The sequence below is a fragment of the Pezoporus flaviventris genome, unplaced genomic scaffold (assembly GCF_033815535.1).
Source record: "Pezoporus flaviventris isolate CSIRO_AGI_PZ_B2104156 unplaced genomic scaffold, CSIRO_AGI_Pfla_v1 ptg000066l, whole genome shotgun sequence".
Classification (NCBI taxonomy): Eukaryota; Metazoa; Chordata; class Aves; order Psittaciformes; family Psittacidae; genus Pezoporus; species Pezoporus flaviventris.
In genome coordinates, this window is record NW_026892614.1 from 20,861,643 (window position 1) to 20,884,718 (window position 23,076).

General features: G+C 36.3%; 1 protein-coding gene across 3 annotated transcripts in view; it reads left to right on the top strand.

Annotated features, from left to right (window-relative positions):
- The window catches only part of ADGB (androglobin), a 114,090-nt gene that overhangs the window by 60,833 nt on the left and 30,181 nt on the right, over positions 1–23,076 (top strand). For all 3 annotated transcript variants that reach the window (XM_061471485.1, XM_061471484.1, XM_061471486.1), the window contains exons 19-27: positions 220–334; positions 1,776–1,943; positions 5,599–5,737; positions 11,123–11,257; positions 12,980–13,073; positions 15,578–15,712; positions 15,900–16,053; positions 20,692–20,879; positions 22,015–22,199. In XM_061471485.1, coding sequence (XP_061327469.1) covers positions 220–334; positions 1,776–1,943; positions 5,599–5,737; positions 11,123–11,257; positions 12,980–13,073; positions 15,578–15,712; positions 15,900–16,053; positions 20,692–20,879; positions 22,015–22,199 — 1,313 coding nt within the window. The remainder of the gene's footprint in view (positions 1–219; positions 335–1,775; positions 1,944–5,598; positions 5,738–11,122; positions 11,258–12,979; positions 13,074–15,577; positions 15,713–15,899; positions 16,054–20,691; positions 20,880–22,014; positions 22,200–23,076) is intronic.

Consider the following 23,076-nt stretch of genomic DNA (forward strand, 5'->3'; position numbering starts at 1 on the left):
TAGTGTCTTCTCTGCTTGCATACCTACTGTGATGTTTGGAGGTCCTCGAGGAACAGAGAGTTAGAAAAGCAGGATTTGAAGAGCCAGACATCTAGGAAAGGATTTCATTTTTACCAAATGTATGAAAATAAAAGCTTAAGAAGTGCTGTGATGATTTTTTTTTTTTTTTAATTAAGGTTCTTTATGTTTGTTTTTCTGTTTGTTTTTGCTGGAATGTAGGCGACACATATTGCTCTTCACAGTAAGTTCTCCCATAGGGCACCATATTCATCTGTGTAGCATGGTGCCATGTGTGTTTGGAGAAGAGGATACTGTGATACCGTGTCTTGAAAAGGTATGCATGACCAGACTAGTCAAGCATTTTGATAATGGTATTTTTGACTATTATTTAGTTTTAAAGTGAAGTACTCTTTGATCTTCATTTATAGTTGCTATATTTTAATGTTATACTATTAATTTCAGTATGAAATGGGTGAGCACATAAAAGTAATGTGTTTTACAGTACAGTGGGCACTGAGATGGTTATTGCAACAACTGTCTTATAGAAATATGTAAGTAAGTATTGGGTAGTATTCCGGTTACATTGAACAGCAGCATAAAATGGAACGTTAGAAGTACTCTTTTACATGAAATACAAGTCAGAGGTAGCGTATAAGCTCTCTTTTTGAGGCATGTGGTAAAAGTATTAAAATACTTGTACAGTTATTAATTAATAATAAAAAAATACCCACCTAGGAAAATAAACTGTCACAGCAGTATAGTTTGTTTTGTCCCATGAGATCACATATTACTCACTGCGTGCCATAGCAGCTTTTGTATCTAAAATGAACTATTGCTTCAGACATTTTTTCGTAGCTAAGATGAGAGGCCCAGGGGAGTAATTACTATAGCTTTTGTTCTTTGTTGCCTACAATCCAGACAGATATCACTGTCATCCATATTTTCAAGATTTCTATGGCAAGCAGTAGGCCCAAGTATATGTCATGGGCACTCAGAGGAAGAAGAGTGTAGCTTCTAGAGCACAGTTGTGCAAACCTAGTTTGAAAGGTGAGTGTTACACAAATTTACATAGCAGTGTAGATTCAGAGTCCTAATAATAGGACATTAAAGCAGCTTGTGCAAATTTATTGCAGCAAAGAAGTTTAAATATATTAAGTTGGGACATTAAAAACATCTTCTGGCTGTACTATCCCCTTGTCTTCAGGTTGTGAATGAAAAGCTATTCCTCATCAAGACAATAACGCAGAACTTTATCTTCAGGTCTACTCTGCACTTTTTGAAAGCAATTTTTCTGTAGAGTATCAGGGAAGTGTCCACATTCTTGCACAGAAATCCTGATGAAGATTAATGGTGTCTTAGGCAGCATCTGTTTGGACATTGTTTTCAGTGGGATACAAATACGGGTCTGTCCTCTTATAATAGAAGAGGTGCTGCATATTTCAGCTAATAAGACTCTTCTTATCACTGCAGTAAAAAGTGTCTATATGCATTTTGGTTTTTATTGAGTGTCTTAGGGCTAATGATACAGGAAAAAATAAAATCCTTAGCAGGTATATGTTACAGTGCCTGTTATAGTGTTATAATGTTTTTATTTCAATAGCTAAAGTCCGTGAAATTTTTTTATGCTTTTGAATACCAGAGACCCAATTGATTTTTATTGTTTAAAAATTTAATAACAATTGCATTACTTAAGTACTTCATCACAGAAAAAATGCTTGTATGCTGTCACAGCCTTAAAGCAATTTTCTAACAATGGCTGGTTTTATTCTCTCCAGGAGAGCTACCGGTTTATAGAACAGGCAACAGCTATCCTGAAGGCTATTGGAAATGTGATAAATAATTTCAGCACTAAGCCTGAGCTTTCTAAATCCTTGAAGGAGTTAGAACTAACTCACTGTCCTCCTAGCATCCATGGTACTGGAATGGCTGAAGAGCACTTCAAGGTGAACAATTTTAATAAATACATATCTGAAGGCTACAGAAGCAGCATTACAGCTTAACATTGTTGTTATCCTCTTCAAACAAAGGGCTATGCTTTTAAAAAAGGATCTCCTGTGTGCTCCAAATGTGGCATTCTTTATTAAGTTTGAGATCCTCAGGACAGAATGGCATGCAGCAAGCTCACTGCCCTGTACTTCAAGTGAGCAGACTTTTTCCATGTGATATAGCCCTAGAGGGCAGGCTGGCCTAAGACTGCTGGTTGGTATTCCAGGATTGCCTGCTCCAAGCTCAGGAGTGTTGCATCCCAACTGGAAGGAAGTGTAGCAGGAGGGCCAGGAGGCCTCCATGGATGGATAAGGAGCTGCTGAGGAAACTTGGAAGGGAAAAAAAAAAGCTTATAAAAGGTGGAAGCAAGCACAAGCAGCCTGGGAAGATGCTGCCTGGGAGCCTAGGATGCTGTCTGGAAAGCTAGGGACCAGGTCAGGAAAGCTAAGGCCCAGTTAGAATTAAATCTGAGAAGGAATGTGAAAGGTAACAGAAAGGGCTTCTATAGGTATGTAGCAAACAAAAGACAGACTAGGGATAATGTAGACTCCAGAAGCTATCAGGAGAACTGGCTACCCTGGATTTGGAGAAGGCTGAGGTTCTCAATGATTTCTTTGCCTCAGTCTTCACCAGCAAGTGCTCAGACCACACTGCCCAAGACTTCGAAGGCAGATTGCAGGGACTGTGAGAATGAAGACCTTAGGCCCACTGTAGAAAAGGATCAGGTTCGAGACCATCTTAAAAACCTGAATGTACACAAGTCCATGTGACCTGATAAAATTCATCCACATGTCCTGAAGGAGCTGGAGAATGAATTTGCTGATCCACTATCCTTCATATTTGAAAAATCATGGCAGTCAGGTGAAGTTCCCGACAACTGGAAAAAGGGAAATATAACACCCATTTTCAAGGAGGGGAATAGGAAAGAAGGAAGACCCAGGGAAGTACAGACAGACCAGTCAGTCTCACCTTTGTGCCTGGCAAAATCTTGGAGTAGATTCTCCTGGAAGGCATGCTAAGACACATGAAAAACAACAGGGTGGTTGGTGACAGCCAGCATGGCTTCACTAAGGGGAAATCCTGCCTGACCAATTTGGTGGCCTTCTGTGATGGAGCTACAGAACTGATGGACAGGGTCAGAGCAGCTGATGTCATCTACCCAGACTTATGCAAAGCATTTGACACTGTCCCGCATGACATCCATATCTCTAAATAGGAGAGACATCAATTTGATAGATGGAGCACTCAGTGGTTAAAGAACTGGCTGGATGGCCACATGCAGAGTTGTCAATGGCTCAATGTCCGGCTGGAGACCAATAACGAGTGGTGTCCCTCAGGGATCGGTGTTGGGACCAGTCTTGTTCAACATCTTCATCGCTGACATTAGAGAGCAGTGTAGGGGAGACGGACCTGGGGGTCCTAGTGGACGACAGGATGACCATGAGCCAACACTGTGCCCTTGTGGCTAAGAAGGCCAATGGCATCCTGGGGTGTATTAGAAGGGGGGTGGTTAGTAGGTCGAGAGAGGTCCTCCTTCCCCTCTACTCTGCCCTGGTGAGACCGCATCTGGAATATTGTGTCCAGTTCTGGGCCCCTCAGTTCAAGAAGGACAGGGAGCTGCTGGAGAGAGTCCAGCGCAGGGCAACGAAGATGATTAAGGGAGTGGAGCATCTCCCTTATGAGGAAAGACTGAGGGAGCTGGGTCTCTATAGTTTGGAGAAGAGGAGACTGAGGGGTGACCTTATAAGTGTCTATAAATATATAAAGGGGGAGTGTCACGAGGATGGAGCCAGGCTCTACTTAGTGGCAAACAATGATAGGACAAGGGGTAATGGGTACAAACTGGAACACAAGAGGTTCCACTTAAACTTGAGAAGAAACTTCTTCTCAGTGAGGGTGATGGAACACTGGAACAGGCTGCCCAGGGAGGTTGTGGAATCTCCTTCCCTGGAGACATTCAAAACCCGCCTGGACACATTCCTGTGTAACATTATCTAGGTGTTCCTGCTGCAGCAGGGGGATTGGACTAGATGATCTTTCGAGGTCCCTTCCAATCTCTAGCATACTGTGATACTGTGATACTGTGACATGGACGGTGGGATTGAGTGTGCTCTCAACAAGTTTGCCAATGACACCAAGCTGTGTGGTTTGGTTGATACTCTGGAGGGAAGGGATGGGATCCAGAGGGACCTTGACACGCTTGTGAGGTGGGCCAATGCCCCCTACACCTGGGTCAGTGCAATCGTATGCACAGCTACAGGTGGCTAGAAAAGAGGTTCAGAGCAGACCTACAGAGGACTTAGGGGTGTTGATCAATGGGAAACTTAACATGAGCCAGCAGTGTGAGCTCACAGCCCAGAAAGCCAACCGTATCCTGGGCTGCATCAAAAGAAGCATGACCAGTAGGTTGAAGGATGTGATCGTCCCTCTACTCCGCTCTCATGAGACCTCACTTGAAGTATTGTGTACAGTTCTGGTGTCCTCAACATAAGAAGGAGTTGAAGCTGCTGGAGCAACAGGATCCACTGCAGGATGGTTGGAACTAGATGATCTTTAAGTTCCCTTCCAACCCAAATCATTCTATGAAAATACAGATTTTAAATGTATGTGCTCATATGAAATATGTGTAAAACTTAGGGATATTATGATAAATTCAGTAGGCGTGAATATACATATCTCTTCCTCTCTCCATCTCTAAGAAGACTAAGTATAGTTACAAAAAATTAAAAAAACCCCCATAAATTAGATAAATGAGAGGCATTGAGCCGGCAGAGATTCAAGAATAAGAATATTGAAATTACCTATCTACTACAAACAGTGAAAATTATTCTGGACACAAGAATATACTAAAGTACATATTTTCTTTGCTATTCTTAAGTCTGTCAAAATAAATATTAAAAAATGTAATTCATGAGAAAACATTTCCAAAAGCAGAAAAATCCAAAAGAAGGACAATTAAAGACAAAAATTGTCTTTCCAGTAATTTGTTACTGTTCTTTAATTCAAATTGCGAAACAAGGTCTGAAAAACGTACTCTAAAATTTCCATCTATTGGAAGAATCAAAGACACTGGTTTTCTGCTCTTTAAAGATCATAAACATATACAGAATAAAAATAGAGCCATCTGTTTAGTCATATAAGCAGGACAAGAAATCTTCCCCCTCTTGACCATCAATATATTTCTACTTTTCTCTGTAGAAACTAATGGTCTCTGTTCTGAAACCTTTAATTAGTATGCTAGTGTCATGATGGTGATTATAGTGTGTTCTTCTGTGCTCTGGTATGAGTCTTATCAACTCACTTCACAAAAACTAAGATATTTTTGGATAATAAAAACTTACGCTGCAGAATCAGTCCTGTATTTAATAAGCTGGGCATGAAACTGGTTTTCTCTTGATTGCTGTCTTGAAGTATTATAGTTCTACAGTTGGGACTATTTTTCAGATACTGTATTTGTTATAGTAGAAAGTAGTATATTTGTTATATATACAAAGACTTAGTTTTTACATTAAAAAAAAGAAAAGATTACGAAGTTTTTGAAATGGGAAACAATATAAATCAGCTTTTAAAAATGAATCATTCTTTGAATGCTTTTCCTCTTTTTGATTTTAGGTTTTCAATAGTGTATTTTGGTATTTGATCAAAAATATATTAGGCAAGAAGGCTTCCTACAGCTGTAAATTTGCCTTCAGGTCCTTCACTCTGGATTTTGAAAACACTGAGGTTTCTGAAGATGACCTTGTGTCTTCAGGTACTGTATTGGTAGTGCTAATCACTTCAAATATATAAAATTGCTCTTTGTCTTCCTTTACTTGCAGTTGTCTGTATTGACAAGCACTAACAAGCATCTCTACAGATGCTCTTTTCACCTGATGTACTACGCATCATGGTTTTTCTTCAGATTGCCTGCTGAAAAGACCTTACATGCATATATTGTTCACAAAATGAGAGTGAAGAAAGACTCCAATTAGTGCCTTTGAAAGTGCAACTGTTTCTTGGTGATGGGCTGAGGGATTTTGTTGTTTGACGGGTATTTTGGGTTTTGCTTGCTTGCTCATTAGCTTGCTTTTTAAGCCTATTATTTGGCAATAATCATGTTTGTGAGCTAGTTAGCTGGCTAGTCACATACACGTAGTGAGAAACTAGCTACAGCACCATCAGCCTCTTCTCTGGCCTGTGACTAGGGTATGCTGTATATCCAAAGGCACTGTGGGAGGAGGTACTGGAAAGTCAGATTTGTTGTAAGCAGGCATAATTCTCATCCCATAGGTTCTTTGCCTCATTTTGCATGCAGGCTGGAGATGTAAGCATTTAAAATTAAATTTCCCTGCCATCCAAATATATAGCTCTTTTCCATTTTAAGAGTGTTATTTTGCAGTTTAAGTAACTTTTTAGTCTATTAATATCTATTAATATTTTAATTTATTAATAGAAGGTTTATGTATATGATTTGATGTTATTACAGAAGAATTTATCTGAAAAATTGGCAGGAAGGTACATCATCACCATTTAAAGTCCATTCAGGGTGACCTAGCTTTTCCTTCTGCCATTATGAACTTACAGTATGAAGTCTTTCTCCTTGGTGAATCAGAATGATACTAATTTCATTTCATTAGTCCACTTTAAAAAAAAAAAAGTATAAAAAAACTTCATTAGAATTTACACAAATAGCTTTACTGACAAAATGATGTAATACTCTTGTTTCTTAAGAAAGCACGTATACTTGTATCTTACTCTTTAATGAGTACTTTCTTCCAAATCCCCTCTTTTCTGAAGGCTGTTTGCCTGTGAGATATTGGAGATAAAGGATCAGCCAGAATGACTGCAGAACTCATTGTATTTTTCACAGAATTATATCCTATGGCAAGGGTATAAGGGTCAGTATGTTGACATTTGTCACACCACTGGAAGTCCCCAGCACCAGTCACATTTTTGAAGATGACTGTGCTACTGATTTCTGTGTTCCCCCCAAAACCCTTAAATACTTGTCAGCAATTGAAGGAAAGACATTATTTAATTAGATTTGAATAATTAGCACATTTGACAAGTTGTAGCAAAGACCTCATGTATATTACTGAATTATGAGATCCACTGTGGCAGAATATTTTTCAGAATTTGAGGAATGAATCAAAAAGGTGGAATAAATACATAAAGGAGGAAGGTTCTGTTTCAGTTTAATTTCCTCCAGTGTCCAGTATCTCTTTTTAATTTAGTTGCTTTTCCAGACTTAAAAAAAAAATCTTAATCTTATAAGAGCTTCCTGTCAAACTGGACTGTGATTTTTTTCCTTTGGCTTTATTGACCTTGGATGTATGTCTTGCCCTACTTAATAAAGGTTGCTTTGGAATAAATGTATGCTTTTGTTCAAGTCCCATCACTGAACTCTAAAGAAATAGAGACAGCTGCACTCAAACCAGCATAAATCAAGTGAAGTGTCAAGAAAAAATTAGACAGATAGCAGGTAAAAACAGCTTAAAAATGCATTATAAGGAAAGCCTAGAAGGACTGGCATCACCTGATTTGCCTGGCCTATGTTAGTACTGCATTGTCAGGTTAGTTGCCGAGATCTTTTTAAGACTTGAATTATAACCCTTTGGGACTTAACAGTCATCAGATTGCTGTAACAGATGAATGAAATCTTGTTGTTTGTGTCTGAGAGTCGATTAGGTCAAATCGAGCTTTTCATGAAATGCCACCTTGATTTTATACTAGCATATTCATTTTACACTGTGTGCTTAATTCATCTCAGGATTTACTGAGGGCAAGGATACTGTGATGTACTACAGTTAGGAATCATGCCTGGTAGAATTTCTGAGAAACCACTCCAAAGATGATGTAATCACCTTTATTTGTCTGCCAAATACCATCCATTCAATGAAGTAATTAGCACATGAACCATGAGAAGCAAGTGGAAGACCATGCCATGTGAACACGTGACAAAAAGGTGGAAGTTTTCTGAAGCTGGGTTCTTCTGCATGGCATGGGTCATCTATGATCTTCTGGGAAGAGAGTAGATAAAGGGACCCTGCAAAACTTTGGGCAGTCATCAGATGCTGAATTTACAGATATATGTTATGCTTCCTGGGAAAGAAAGCATATACAAGATGAGGGGACACAGTCTTGACAGATCAATACTGCTTGCCTCTTCTCTTTTGAACATTTCCTCTGTTTACCTTGTCCTGGTGTCACTGGACCTACACAGTGAGCCAACTTAGTTCATTAACTCATTGGAGGTCTGTGGCAGTGATTTTGAAGAGTCTCGGGCACTTGACAGTCATTTAGGCACAATTCAAAGAGTACATTTCTTTCTCATGGTGTCCTGGGTTCAGCAGTAGCAGTCATTTTTCTCCTTCTTGGTAGCTGGTGCAGTGCAGTGTTTTGACTTTCAGCTCGGGAACAGAGCTGATAACAAGGATGTTTTGGTTTGGCCAAGGACTTTGTGAGCCTCATGCTCTGCCAGGGAGGAGGGGAAGCCAGGAGGAAGCAGAGACAGGACACCTGACCCAAACTGACCAAAGAGGTATTCCATACCACAGCACGTCATGCCCAGGATGTAACGGGGAGTTAGCCGGAAGGGCTGGGAGACTGCAGGGTTGGAGGAGGTATCGGTTGGTGCTTGGTCGGGCTGAGGGGGGCGAGTTATTGGTCGGCTGGTGCTGAGGTGTTGTATTCTCTTCCCTTGTTATTTCCTTTGTCATTGTTATCATTGGTGGTAGCAGTAGTGATTTGTGTTATACCTTAGTTACTAAACTGTTCTTATCTCAACCCGTGGGAGTTGCATTCTTTTCGATTCTCCTCTCTGTCCCTCCGGGAGCAGGGGGAGGACAAGAAAGGGGGGGAAGTGAGCGAACGAGTTACCTGACTGGGTTTAAACCACGACACATGGATAAATTCCAACTTTGAAGTTGGAAGTAGAGTGACTTTTGTGTGCAATTCTGTTAAAACCTTCTTTAATGTTATCTGAAAGTCAAGCTGTGAGCTCTTAAGCTTGTTTTGTCCGTGTAAACCGTATTTGATAACTCCTGTTCCTGCCCTCTTGTTTTCCAGAACAAATTTCTCTTTCTTCCAGAAATGTAGGTTAAGAGCAGTGATGATATAGTTGGTTTGTGTGACTGGAGAGATAATTCTGGATATTTGTTTCTTGCACTTTGTAGTTGAACTTGAGTTCCAGTAAAGGGTGAGGGAAAGTTTGCCATTATTTGGTTGAATATTTAAAGTGCCTCTCCAGCAAAATAGATCTTTCTGGGGGAAAAAAAAAGCATCATGTTACTTTGCCTACAGCAGATTCATCCACACTGTTACAAGAAAAACTGCGGCTGATTTCATTGTGAACAAAGTATTGCTAGGCTGCTTTGAGAACTATTATTAGCAGGGTATCTTCTGTTTAATGAGTAACAAATGTCAAAAATTTTTGAAGAATAAGTTTTCAGTTATAATGTCAAATTTGAAGCATCTTCTAGTATTATATAATATATTCACATATATTTATATATTATATAAATATATTCATATATATATATATGAAGATATCTTCTAGTATATCTTCTAATATTTGTTCATCTAAAACATTCCACAGTAAGGTACTTCTCTGTTTATAAGCCAAAATATTAAGACACATTAAGTCAAAAAAACCCTTTAAAGATCAGAATATTTAATTTTGACCTCATTATTTTAACTTGTATGTTACAAAGAAAAATTTTTTTTGTTCTTATGGCATTGTTTTAAAAAGTTAGAAGAAAAAAGGAACTAAGACTTTAGGAACATAAAATTTCACAAAACATTCAGCATTTCTGGTTTTCAGCCTGATCTGGGATAATTTTTGACAGTTCCTATGAATAAATACATTTCTGTGTGACACTGCATCAAAATTATTAAATTTGTGTATTCAGAAACAATTTAACATTTACTTAAGTAAATATTTACTTCAGAACGTGAGCAACTTGTCTAAGTTGATCCTGGTTTGGATGTGGCATTGGACCAGATGACCTTCAGTAGTCCCCTCCAGCCTATATTATTCTGTGATTATATGCTTCCATTTTATAAAAGTGGTTGTGCTATTCATATTGTTGAGTTCTAATCTGTTGTCACAGTGGTCTTGTGTAACATTTCAGAGTCACTAAGTATTAAATAGGTTTTCTGAGGTTTGGAAATGAAACAATAATGAGGAATGATAGTTGGGAGCACAGCCACATTTAATAAAAGTCAATTAAAGTGATTAGATTGAAATGTGTCATCTACTGGCTAATGACAGAAATATTTTTTCTTAAGGTGGTTTGCAATGTTGTCTGAGTTATTCCAGCAGATTTCTCATTTTTCTCCTTTTGTTTGTTGGTGCATACTTTTGGAGCACTGTTTTGTTCCTTTCACTCTGCCTCACAGCCCATGTTCTGTATCTCTGTATCTCTGCAGTTCCGAACTGGCTCCCTGACTCTGGCTTCTTGTAGTGCTTCCACACCCTCCCTCTAAACCCTGTTGCTGATGGCTGCCAGGATGCTAATTCTAGGCCAGGATGCCTTCAAAGAGCTCATTACTAACCTGTCAGAACCTACTAATTTCTGTTCTACTCCAAAACTCCTTGATAACAGAAAGTTGCAGTCAGATGAACTCTCACTTCATTATAGATCTTATCTTTGCTCCTTAGCAAAGGTTGAACGCAATGTTTTCATCATTGGTATTTAAATTATTACTTAATGAAATTGCTAGACAGACTTAAAATCTTGTGAAACTTTTAAACTGTATTCAGAGTCAGGCTTTAATGTATCAAATCCTGTTGGCTCATGTTTGAAAGGATATTTTGAAATTACATTTGGAGACCTGATTTTAAAAAGTGCACTGCAATAGCTGTCTGAAAAGAGAAGTAAGAATTCAATGATTTGGTATTTGGAATTAGCACAGTAGTTGCATTCTGACTTTGTGTAATTACGGAGTATATTTCGTCTAATTTTATGATAAGCACAAAATTTCAAAACTGATGTCTTCATCATATCTGAAAGTTTTATGCAGAAACCTCTCTGTTTCTGATATATAGTGCTCTTGTTTTGTGCTTTTGGTTTTTTTTTCCTTTTTAACTTCATTGCAGGCAGCTACAAGACTTCCAGCTTTATTGATGTTGCTCATTCTCCTCTCCTTCTTTCAGAGACTTATCTGAAGAATACCCTTGGTAGTTGGCAGAGCCAAATTCCCACTTCAGAAGAAGCAGCAGCAGCTCTTAAAATTCAAGCCATCTGGAGAGGGACCTATGTTAGGAAAGTATTGAACAGCAGAAAACCAGGTGTGTCCTTTAAAAATGCCTTTTAAAAAATGTTTCATACTTCATCTTATTCAGATATTTACTGTAAAGATTTTGTTACTAATTAATGTCTAGTTAAAATGAACTGAAATATAATGTATATGTATATAACGCATGTTACAATTGAATCACTGATCTCTTATACTTAGAGGGTTAGGTGCATATGTGCCAACTGATGACTTAGTTGGCACATATGGTACTAAAAAGTAGAGGAAAGACAACCCTCCCTAGATTTTTGTAGGTATTAAACTAAAATTTTAAAGAGGGTAAGGTATTTATTGGAATAAACCAGAATTTGTGTTGTACTACTGAAAACTTTAAAACCAAACAGTTACTCATCAAATTTGGAGAGGATTAGTCATTTATATATGATGAAATAGCAATTGATATGTTATGGGACTGTTACACAGGAAGTTAGATAAGCATTTCCTTCTAGCCTCACAGTATATGAATATCTGAGGATTGTGACCAAGAAAACTGCTCAATTGTGAGATACACATTCCCTCTTTAGTAAGCCATCCCCATTCTGGATGCTGCTTGATTTACCATCATTGCTCGAGTTCTTTCACCTATATATTTAACCTGCAGCAGATGATCTCTTCAAGCTATCTTTTGTAAATTCATCTCCTCATTAGTAAATCTCATGCTGCCTCTCTCCAAACTATCACCTGTAGCCCAGTCTTGCTTAAGCTTTCCTTCTAAGTAGTCTAGTGCCCTCTATTTTTACTTACATAGAAATTTTTGTAAACTTCCAGTAGGAGTACTGATTCCTACAAATCCCAGAGGCCAGAAGCTATTATTTTGAAGTTTAGTTTTTAGCCTTTTGTCATTTAAACACTATGTGAGCATCACAAGTCTTTTCTTCCATTGTCTGTGACTGTCTTCTTCTGATTTCTTAATATTTTTATTACCTTTAATCCTTTAATTCTGATTTTATCTTCACACTGCTTTATTGTGTTGGTTTTTTTTTCAGTCAGTCTATTCTTTTCTCCCTTTTCCCCGTTATATGTATATATTTTTTTACTTGTTATTGCAGTAAAGGGTTATTACTCTACCCCCTTCTTTTTTTCTTTTCTGTTTTTTCTTTTTTCTCCATCAGTTTCTGTCATGCAATAAAGAAGGATTCCTCCTAACTTCAGTCTTGAAAAGTTAAACAGTAGGTCTAAATTAGTTGTCCAGTCTTCATTTGTGTCATGTGGATAGAAGTAGACAGCTTGAGATGACACATTGTGTCATCTGAGAGGTATCAAACCTGGGTGGGATGGATTACCTACTGGAGTTGCCCAATTCTTTTCTTTTTATCTACACAGACTGCCTAGGCACATACCTACTTCTTCATAGTATCTGCAAATGAAAGCTGCTGGGATGTGAACAGTATCTTCTCCAAGGACAGAGATCATGTCATATCACTACAACATGTTACAGTGAAAAAACTGTAAATCGGAGAAAATACTGGCCACATCATTTTTGCAGCTGTAAGAGTGCCAAAAAGTACAAAGGTGATGATGAATAACATTTCCTCTGTCAAAGGAGAAATTAGTTTTCAGCTCTGTGAGACTTCTGTAAAATTCCAAATAAAAAATAGTGATTCATAAGGCAATTTACTTGTAAGAGTGGCATTTTTCACAAGTATTTGGTAGGAGTATATTTAGAACAATAAAAAAGTTAGATACTTTATTTTCTAACTTATTTTATTATTTACAGGTACTAAAGAAAACACTAATGTCAAAGAAACATTGCAAAACCTGTGGACTGCTATTGAGTTAAATTTTGAACAGTGTGCTGTAATGTTGTTAAGGTAATCATGAAATAAATCATTTTATTGCAAGCAATACCATAGAATTGCTATAAATTGCTGATTCACAAAATAAATATGGTAAGAGCATTACTAGTTTTAAAATTACAAAACTCTTGTTTTCAGTGGAAACATCCTGTGCTTTCTTCTGTGCGGCCTAAATGAGTAAAACTGTAGCAAATCTAATTGTAACAAGTATGTGTGTTACAGGCTTTTTTCCTACAGCTCGAACTGAACTGTTACCTTTCTCCAGTATTTAATTTTTTAATATCATAAAGGCTGTTTCAGAAGTATAAATCTGATGCTGATTTCTTAGCTAAACAGCTAACCAGTTGATTTAAAGAAGCGTTTTGATTCACGCTATCTGTTAAGGAGTCCTAGTTGACATTAGGAAGGAGGTAGCTATACTGTGTAATTATACCACAGTTTATAAGATCAGTAGATTTGTTTGTAGTACTTGCTTGATAGATGTATTTCTAGGAAGATGCTTTCATTGGTATTTAATTACAACTTTTGCAAGATAGCAGGTCTGATTTCAACATTGTTAGGTCATTTGCAAGCATGACACACTTGAGGAATCATGTATTTTCATTAAGTCCTTCAAAAAATCTCACTGCAAGTGTTGCACAACTGATCTAGCAGTAGATTAGTTCTGCCAGGGGTGAGGAGTGAGAACTAGCAATAATTACTAGCTGTGGGTATAAATCCTTACTCCTCATAATCAGCAATTTCAGGAACACTCATATGGGGTGTAATTTTATTTCACTTTTTAGTGTTTCTAATCTGTTTTCTAATCCTGTTTTCAGTCTACCTTCAGACTTCTAAAACTTATGGGTCTGATTCGTAGGCATTGCCCCTGGGGATGCATTTCAGTGTTAAAACCATACTAATGTGATTTTCATATTTTAACTGCCAACAGACTTACATTTGATATAACAAGCTAGTACCATGGCCAATAAAGTCACATGCAGGAGTTTCAGAAGCTCACTATTAGGGGAAGTTTTCCCATTTTCTGACCCCAGGCTTTCTGGATGCCAGAAGCAATATTATTTTACAGCACAGATACCAGTTTAAAAGTCCTAAAACTTCAGTTTGTGCTAGGGTTACCAACTGTTTCTCATTATGCATCCCATGTAAGCTCATCATGTTTTTCCCACTATCATTTTCAATGAATTAAAGATCTGAGGTGTTTGGGGGGCTTTTTCTGCCTGTGTGCTCTTTATCAGTAATGTAAGGAACCGTTGCCAGGCTTCATGTCTAAAATTTCAAACTCTTCTGCTTTAAATGACTTCTGGCAGTACTTGCATCCACTGTGTGACTCACCTTAATTAAATATCAAGGTCAGCTATTACCACTGCTAAAAACATGAATGTGGAGATTGTTTCTGTAATTCCAATAACTATATAGGTATAAATGAACATCAAAGTAGCATTGTCCAAATCTAGAACAATTGCAATAGAACAATTTGAATATGTTCATAGTTGACACAAAAGACAGCTATCACCAAAAATGGATGTTGTGAGATTTCTTTAAGCTCTTTTACATAAACCATATAAACCAAACTTTGAATTAGAGCAATTAAAAGATAGCACAAAACACATATTTAGTAAACAATACTGTTTAGTGCAGAAATCAGGTAGTTAAAGAATAATGCAAGACAGAAGGAATGGCAGGGAAAAGGATATGCTTTCCTTCACCTCTGTGTAGGAATATTTTCACTCAATCTCCAGAGAAAATCACTGGAAAGAGCCAAAAGGTGGAGTGAGACCTGTTAACCATCTTCTATCCTTCACCCAGCAACCTGTTCATATGCCAGTAAATGCTGTAGCTGGTCTTCACATTGCTTTGTCCAGAGAAACATTAATTTTTGATACTGCATGTGCTAAATAAAAATTCATGGTGTCAGGTGCCAGTGAGGGTAGCTCTAACTTTGCAGAACATCATAACACCTCTGAGCTTATTTGCCTTACAAATAACTTCTGAATTTACAGTCTTAGGTTCCTTCCTGTGAGAAAGGAGTGTCTTTTATTCCATTTTAAATTTATTTCAGTTTGGTTTTATTCCTTTCTTGTTCAAAACAATTTTAAAATTAAATAAAGGGGTTTTTGATCTCCTAATGATGCCACAGCTTTAAGATGACAGCTTAATACACATAAATGGAGGTTCTAACTGATATTTATTAAATAATTTAAAAAAGAAGGAAAGTAAAGTTTCCTAGGAGCCATAATATTTTGGGCTATTCAATATAGTTGTATTTATGGTTAGACTGGCTGATAGAAATATTTGTAAGTATTGGCCATTATGAGCCATTAGATATTAAAGTGCTGATTCCTACCTGAGTTATTTTTTGAGAGTGAACAGCTACTAGAGGAATTTTAGTAACACATTTTATATTATTTTACATTCATGCATGAAGCAGTGTTCTTCATGCTTAGCATAAATTAAAGTCAAAATATATATGCCCTCCAGCTTAGATTCAAATATTTATATTGATTTATGCTTTCCAGAGAAATGTTTAAAAGAAACTGTAAGTCAATCGAAAAGTTTCCATGTTATGAAGATGAATGGTGTAAGATGTCTTTTGCTGACTATAATGGATCGTACACCGATCAGCCACCAAATACATGGTTTATGCTTTTTAGGTGAGTTTCATACAGCCCTATGGAACTATTACAAGGAAGTAGTAGAGATACACTGTGGTTTTTCACTAACCTGCTTCCAAAATGTAATTTTACAGAAGTCCATTTCAAATACATGCTTTTACTTTGTGTTACACTACACAAGTGATTTTATTTGTGAAGTAATTATAATTTTTTTTTTTTTTTTTAGAGAAATATTTTTTGTTCCAGAAGACATGCTTATAGTGCCAAAGGTGTATACCACTATCCCTTCCTTTAGACTTCATGTTGTTGATAATGACACACTGGAGGAAATGCCCCATGTCTTTTTCAAAGTGGCACCTTGTGTTTATCCCAAAAATAAGGTAAATACAAAGTGTCATTGTGAAAAGTATAATTTTAAAAATAATAACAATTAACCTAATTCTGAGGACATTTTTAGCTATATCATAATGTTCTACTTAGAAGTGGCCCTTATTTTTTATCGAGTTTGAACAGAGACTGTCACTGATCTGCATCTGTGCTAAACCTTTTACAGTGAAGGAATAACCTTAATTTTCTTTAATGTTTTTTACTAATGCTAAATGGAGGAACATCATCCAACTTCCCTGTGCTGTTGGCAATATAAATGTGCTCCCCCTCAAAACCTGTGTGTTACCTCAGATGCATTAGTGTAGTTTGCTTTTAAAAGCATAACTGTATTTTTAAAGTGTCATCACAGCTTCCTGTCCTCCTGCCTTTTCATGTTTAGACTAAAGAAGATAGTTTGCTGAGTCTTTCCTTGCGAGTTATGTATTCTGCACTCTTGATTACTCCCTCCTCTGGACTCTTTCTAATTGCTGTTGGCTTTTTTCTTGTTTATTATGCCCAACACTGAGCACACTAAACTTTGCCTCAAGGATTAACTTGTGGCCATACAAATGAGTAAGGAATGACAAGCTTACATGTTTTGGGGCTTTACTTATGCTAATATGTCCAGCTATGATGCTTGTCTTATTGTACAACACCATTGTTGAGTCATGTAATGCTAGGTGCTTTCCTGAAGAATCCTGTAGTTTGTTATTCTTGACTAAATATAGTGTATTTCACCAGTGATTTTAATGCTGTTTTTTTCAGATCATTTCACTGGTTTAAAATAATCTCAAATTCTTATTTTCCCTTATCTAAAGTTACAATCCTCCTTAGTTAGTGGTATCAGCTAATTAAACATGTATGTTCTCCATTTCACCATCCACATTATTAATACAAATGTTGGATGGAATCAGGTTAGATCTTTGAAATCTCAGTGACTGCATCCTGCTCTTTGAAAAGGAGCCTTGAATATGTACTTTCTGGATGTGATTTCCAACAGGCACCCTAGTTTCTTCATTATGACATCATTTCCGTAGGCTTGGATGAATGATCAAAGAGATCAGGTGTCTCCTCCTTTCCTATAGTGTGCTTTCCTACAGAAGGAAGCTTGATTGGTTTGATAGAACTTGCTTTTTCAGACTTTTTGCTATGTTGAGGGGGTTGCAAGGAGTTTTGTTAGTTACTTCGTTATGTTTTCAGCCATCGGAGCTATGCTGTTAATTTTCTAGACAGCTTTGTCCATCTAAAAAAAATACAGCACTGCAGTTCTGTACTCTTCCAGAGCCTTATCTGTCCTCCATCAGATATCAAACATAATTTAACATAACTAAATTTAAGAGATTTGTGATTCATTTAATCTGTTAATTAAATATCCTTCAGACAGTTCAGAAGTTCATGAGGCTAACTAATCCAAACCCTTGTTTTATCTGTATAATCATTTACTACTTCTCTTCCTATTCTGGCCTACCTCTGACTTCTGTAATATTACCACTAATATTAACTATTCTAGCCACGTCTTCGCAGTTTGATCTTTTAGCGAAGACATGTTCACATTTTAGCCTTCTCAGTCTCATCTGTCAGTAACAAAGAATTGATGTCATTTACAGTCTAACACTGTAGGAGCAGTTTTCTTGTCTTTCTTTTGTCACTTCCAATTTCATCAGAAATTTCTTTTTTTTTCACTAGAATGAACTTGCCTTATCTAGTGTTTATAGGGAATATTAGCTGAATGTGTCTGCTACTGCTGGGGGAATAGACTTAAATAAGAAGGGTTGCTCTCAAAACTAATTTGGGATCCTTAGAGGTGGGGTGTAGATTCCACCAGACAGGAAAATTCAACATTCGACAGTGGCAAGTGGCAGGATGCTTAAAGAAATTTCAGTGGTGAACATTACTTACTGCTTTTAAAGAAAGTGATGGGTTATGGAAAGAGCAATCACAACCAGATTTACTTCAGATTTCATAATCAGAATCTGTCCTGCTTAGCAGGGTAGAACTGTCTAGTTCTGCTTTGCAAGACAGGTTTTCAATTTCACTGATTTTACTAATTCTTTCTCAGACCTCCTCCCATTAACACATATCTTTCTTGGCTAAAGATGGCAAAACTATTGCAATATTCCAGATAAGACCTTACCAACTCTTCGTGCAGTACAGTAGTTTTAGTATTGGAAATGTTTATTTTGTTATGCATTACCCCACCTGGTACATTCCATTTTTTTTTTCCTGAATACTGCTGATAGGTTCAGTCATTCTGTCATTAACTAATGATAATGGCCCCTTTTATTTTATTCCTATCCTTCCTTATTGAGGAATACCCCTCTTAAAGCAGATGTTATTATTCTTTAAACTTAAATTTATGTTTTATAATATTAAATGTGGTTAATATCAGTAAAAAAGTGATTTTAGTTTAAGAGTATTAAAACAGAATTGTGCAGGTATGCTGTATTTTTTTAACTCTTCTAATTACATTTCTTAACCACTGCTACTGAGTTTCTCGTTAAGAACATAACCTTATACTGTACAATTTAGCTTGGTTTTCCTAGTTGTAAATATTTCAGTGTTTCAGTGAACCTGCAAAAGCTGTTGAGAGCTCTATTGATGTTTTGACATGACGCTATGAAATTATAATGAAAGAAAAATACAGTGGTATTATTTTACCTGTCTTTTTAACAGTATTTTGTGAAAATAGTCAACAATACAGTACATCAAGCAAGAAATTATGCAGTATGCTTGAATTCCTAAACGTCAGTATTATTACAGAATAGTTAGTTGTTCTGCTTCAAAACTGTGTATCAGCTATTTACAACAGAGCTAAGAGAAAATCCTATCAACAGATATTGTTATTCTGCTGCAGAGATGCTCCTGGAACACATTATAAGTTCATTTCAGAATGACTGACAATAAGGATAAAATTTGCACACTAGCAATAATGTCTACCTTCTTTCTGCAGACATTATGATCTAGACAGGAACTATTTGCTTTGCATTATTTGGAAATTTTTGGCATTAATTTTTTCTTCTTCCGTGGTAATTTTATTTACTGCTGATACAGTTGTTTGGTTCTGGTTTTGTGCTTTGAGTCGTTTGTTTGGGTTTTTTGGGGGAGGTTGGGGATTTTGGGGAGGGGGGTGTTGGGTTTTGTTTGGTGTTTTCTTTGTTATGTTTTCTTTTTTTTAATTCTATTTTCTTTGTTATTCATATATATATGCTTTTTGAACAGATTGTAGAAAGGATAGAGATAAGTATTTCTCAAGCTTCAGCTGGCTAACAGGATAAGAATTTAAGAAATCATCATTAACAACGTATTTAGTCTAGAAAATATAAGTCAAATTCTGGACACTGATCAGGACGCTGATCAGTTATTTGTCTTGATTAGTCGTAGAAGGACATATGGAAATAATTTTTACTAGAAAGTTACTGTAAGTGGCACATTAGATAACAACCCTTTCTGATTCTAGATACTGAATTGTAACAAGTTTACTTGTTACCTACAATTGGTAACAAGTTTACCAATTGTAACAACTTTATCTTCATTACCGTTAGGTAATGAAACCTTTCACAGGTTTTTGAGAAAGAGACTTTAATCTGATGGTGTTCTCTAGATCTGTTTCCTAACTTAACAGTAGTGACTGATGATTACTCAGTGTTCCTAACACCTGCAAAATTCAGTTACTGTGCTTATTCCTTACAGTATTCAGAAAGTGCCCACTCAAACATTTTTTTTATCTTCAGTCAAATTTTTCTGCTTATTTGTAGTGAACATTAATATTGCATAATGTTATCTTTATAAACAGGTATACAACATAAAGTACTTTGCTCTGCTGTCAGAAATTATTTTAGTATCTGCCTAGATTCCTTTCAATTTTTGTGTGTACTTGTTATGAACAGGGGGGACTTAAATGTATGCTTAACTAACTTATTTAAATAAGTGAGTTCTTCTGACTCATAACTGAATGGTTACCATTACCTTGTAATGAGTAAAGGGTGTGAAGTGCCTTGCAGTTACAACTGCACAAATTGGAATCTTGAATAATTTCTTTTACTTTCATTCTAAATTTTCAGTAGTACTGAAGCCACAACCCTGCATTATTGCATACTCCTGAAATCACAACCATAGAATCATAGACTAGTTATTATAATTTTTTTTCAGCAAAGCTTTTTTACTGGTAAGTACTGATTTCCTTTAACTGAAATTTCAAACACTGCCAAGAGAGAAAACCTGTCGAAGAATTTTCATCTGGACTATTTCTTGGGTGGAATATGAAATTTTCTGTTTGAAATAGCACGTTAGTATGGCTAACTTAGAGAACTTGAGGAAGGGACTTAATCCGGAGTTCCCCTGTTATAGTGCAACTGATATTGCACTCACCATATCCCTTTTTCATGCCCCTGCCTTTCAAGTAATGAAATACATTGCCTGTTCTTTTTTTCAAATACAAAATAAAATCAAATATAATTGTATTCTTGTTCCCCATATTCCTCATATTGGGATTTGTAAAGAGCAGACAAATCTGCATCAGGGTTATTAATTGTGCTTCATTTTTAATTAACTATTTAATTTTTAAATAATACAGATTTTTTTCTTAAATCAACATTTTCATAAAAATGAGATTAATATCCTGATATTTAATGCTATACTTACGATCCTTTCAGAAAGGATACACATTTATGGCTGAAGCATGGACTGGTGACCTACCTGTGGCAGCTGGAAGATGGAGGCTCCGGCTCATTGGTTCTCACACTCCGCTCCCATTTCTCTCTCGTGATGCTGTAAATAATATCTATTCTATTAAAGAAATTAAAGAGTATTACATACCCAATAACAAGCACTTAATGTTCAGGTAAATACTGAGAGAAGAATGATTAAATTCTGCTTTTTATATGGACCATACCTGTCAGAAAAGTATGTTCTCTTTCTTAGAAGGGGAGGATTGTAAGGCAAATATCAGAATTTTGGGGGCCATCAATGTGCAATATGAAATTTAATATTTCTTATTTTCTGAAATATTGCCACTGCCTAATGAAGAACAGGTATGAAGTACACAGGCTGTAACTTTAAAATCATAATAACAGTATTTTGCATTTTTCTAAGTTCAATCTTGAGATCTTATCCATATGTCAATTACTGAAACTCCATAGTACTCTGGGGGATTAAATGTATTAAAATCAAGATTTTGCAGGTGTGGAGGAGACATGGAGTTTGATTTATTATTTTATTTTTTTTTCAGTGTTCAGATAAAGCTTTAAATAATACAGAAATAAACCACTTTCTTTTCTGATATATTAGACCAATTTCCATCTTGCGGTGTTGGTGGAAAAATTTATATAGATTTTATTTTAGCATGCTAATTCTTTTAGGAGAATGTATTTAATAAAAATGTGATTTAATTTTTATTAGTCTTTTTTAGTTTATTAGAGTTTATTAAAATATTAAAATCAGTTTCTTATGGCTGAGCTTGAGTTCAGAACTGACTCTGACGAAATCAATTTACTTACTTTTACATAAAAGACTGCACACTGCAGTAAAACAGGCCCCGTGCTTAAAGCTGATTGCACATACATATTTTGAAGTTTAATTCTAGAATATTTTCCTTTGACTCCTGACAATTTGTACTAATATTTCTAATTAATGGATTATTTAATTGGAATAGTTCCCTAATCTGGCTAACCATGTTTTTCAACAAACAGTAAAACCACGGGAGGGAAAATATACATGTGGTTATTAGGTAAGGCAGTGACAAAAGAAATGGCAAGACCATACTATTTTTTTGCAGCAGCACTTAGTTTTATCATAAATTCACTTCACTCAACTTTACTACAGGAAGTTTAGCCCACCAGATTGTGGGAAAACAATTGACCACAAACTCAAGTCTTACTTCCAGGTCAGCACAACATTTAGGCACTTTCCTAAGAAAGAATGTTCTGGCATAGTTGGATAGTTGGTTATATTGCTATAATTTTTTTCTTCCTCTTCAGGTATTCAGTAAAAGCCACAGCATCACATATTGCTACAGTGCAGGTACAAACCTCTAAATCAGATGTGTTCATTAAACTACAAGTCCTAGATAATGAAGTGGAAATTTTGAGTGTCACGGGAAAGGGACAGGCAGTCATCCCTGCTTTTAATTTCTTGAGTAATGAAATGCTTTTGAGTTCTCAATGTAAGTATTGTATTCTGTATTTGATAATTTTATTAACTGAGGGGTATGCACTGTTACAGTATGTTTAGATAATCATAGAAAATACTTTTTTTTCTGCTTTTTCCGTGAATCCTTAATTGCTTTGTGATTGAGTGAAATCAGATTAATTTTTAAGCAATGAACAGGAGTCCTTCGTCCTCAGCAATGAGGAAAGGTACTGAAAGGACTGACTGAAATAAGGTGTCCAGCCTTGTTTTCTTCCTCTGTCTTTTGATCGTCTTTTATAACTGACTGAAGACTTTGCGGATAATTGAAGTAGCTTCTCAGTTTTTTAAATTTTTATGCGTATGCTTGTCTTGTCCTTGAGAATTGAAGTAAGTTTCATTTTTCAAGAGCTTGCCTTTGTTTGATCTTAAGGTTCAAAAATTTTTGGCTCTTAGGAAACAGATGCCCATACCGTGGAACATGGTAGGTAATTCACAGGTTTAAAGCCTTACGGTTTAAATGCACTGTCCTGAGCACCACTCCTTTTAGCAGCAGCACACGTTTTATTTGCTTGTCATCCAGCATATGAGGCCCAGAGTACAAGGAAAAAATACACTTAATAAATTATATAATAATTATCCCTAAGAAAAACTCTGCTGTTTTGACTGTAGCTCCGCTGTGGTTTCACAACGATATTCATACAAGACACTGAAGGAAGAGCTACTTTCCCTAGACTTGCAAAGTTGGCATAAGGGGCGTAAATGCCCATTTTGCTATTATACTATTGTCAGTTCTTTGTGATAGTAACTGAAATACTGAGAAAAAGTTATGGGAACACTTGAATTAAACAAGATTTCTTTTGAGACAAATTTATTTGAAAGTTACAGCAAATAATCATTTTTGGCTGAACATT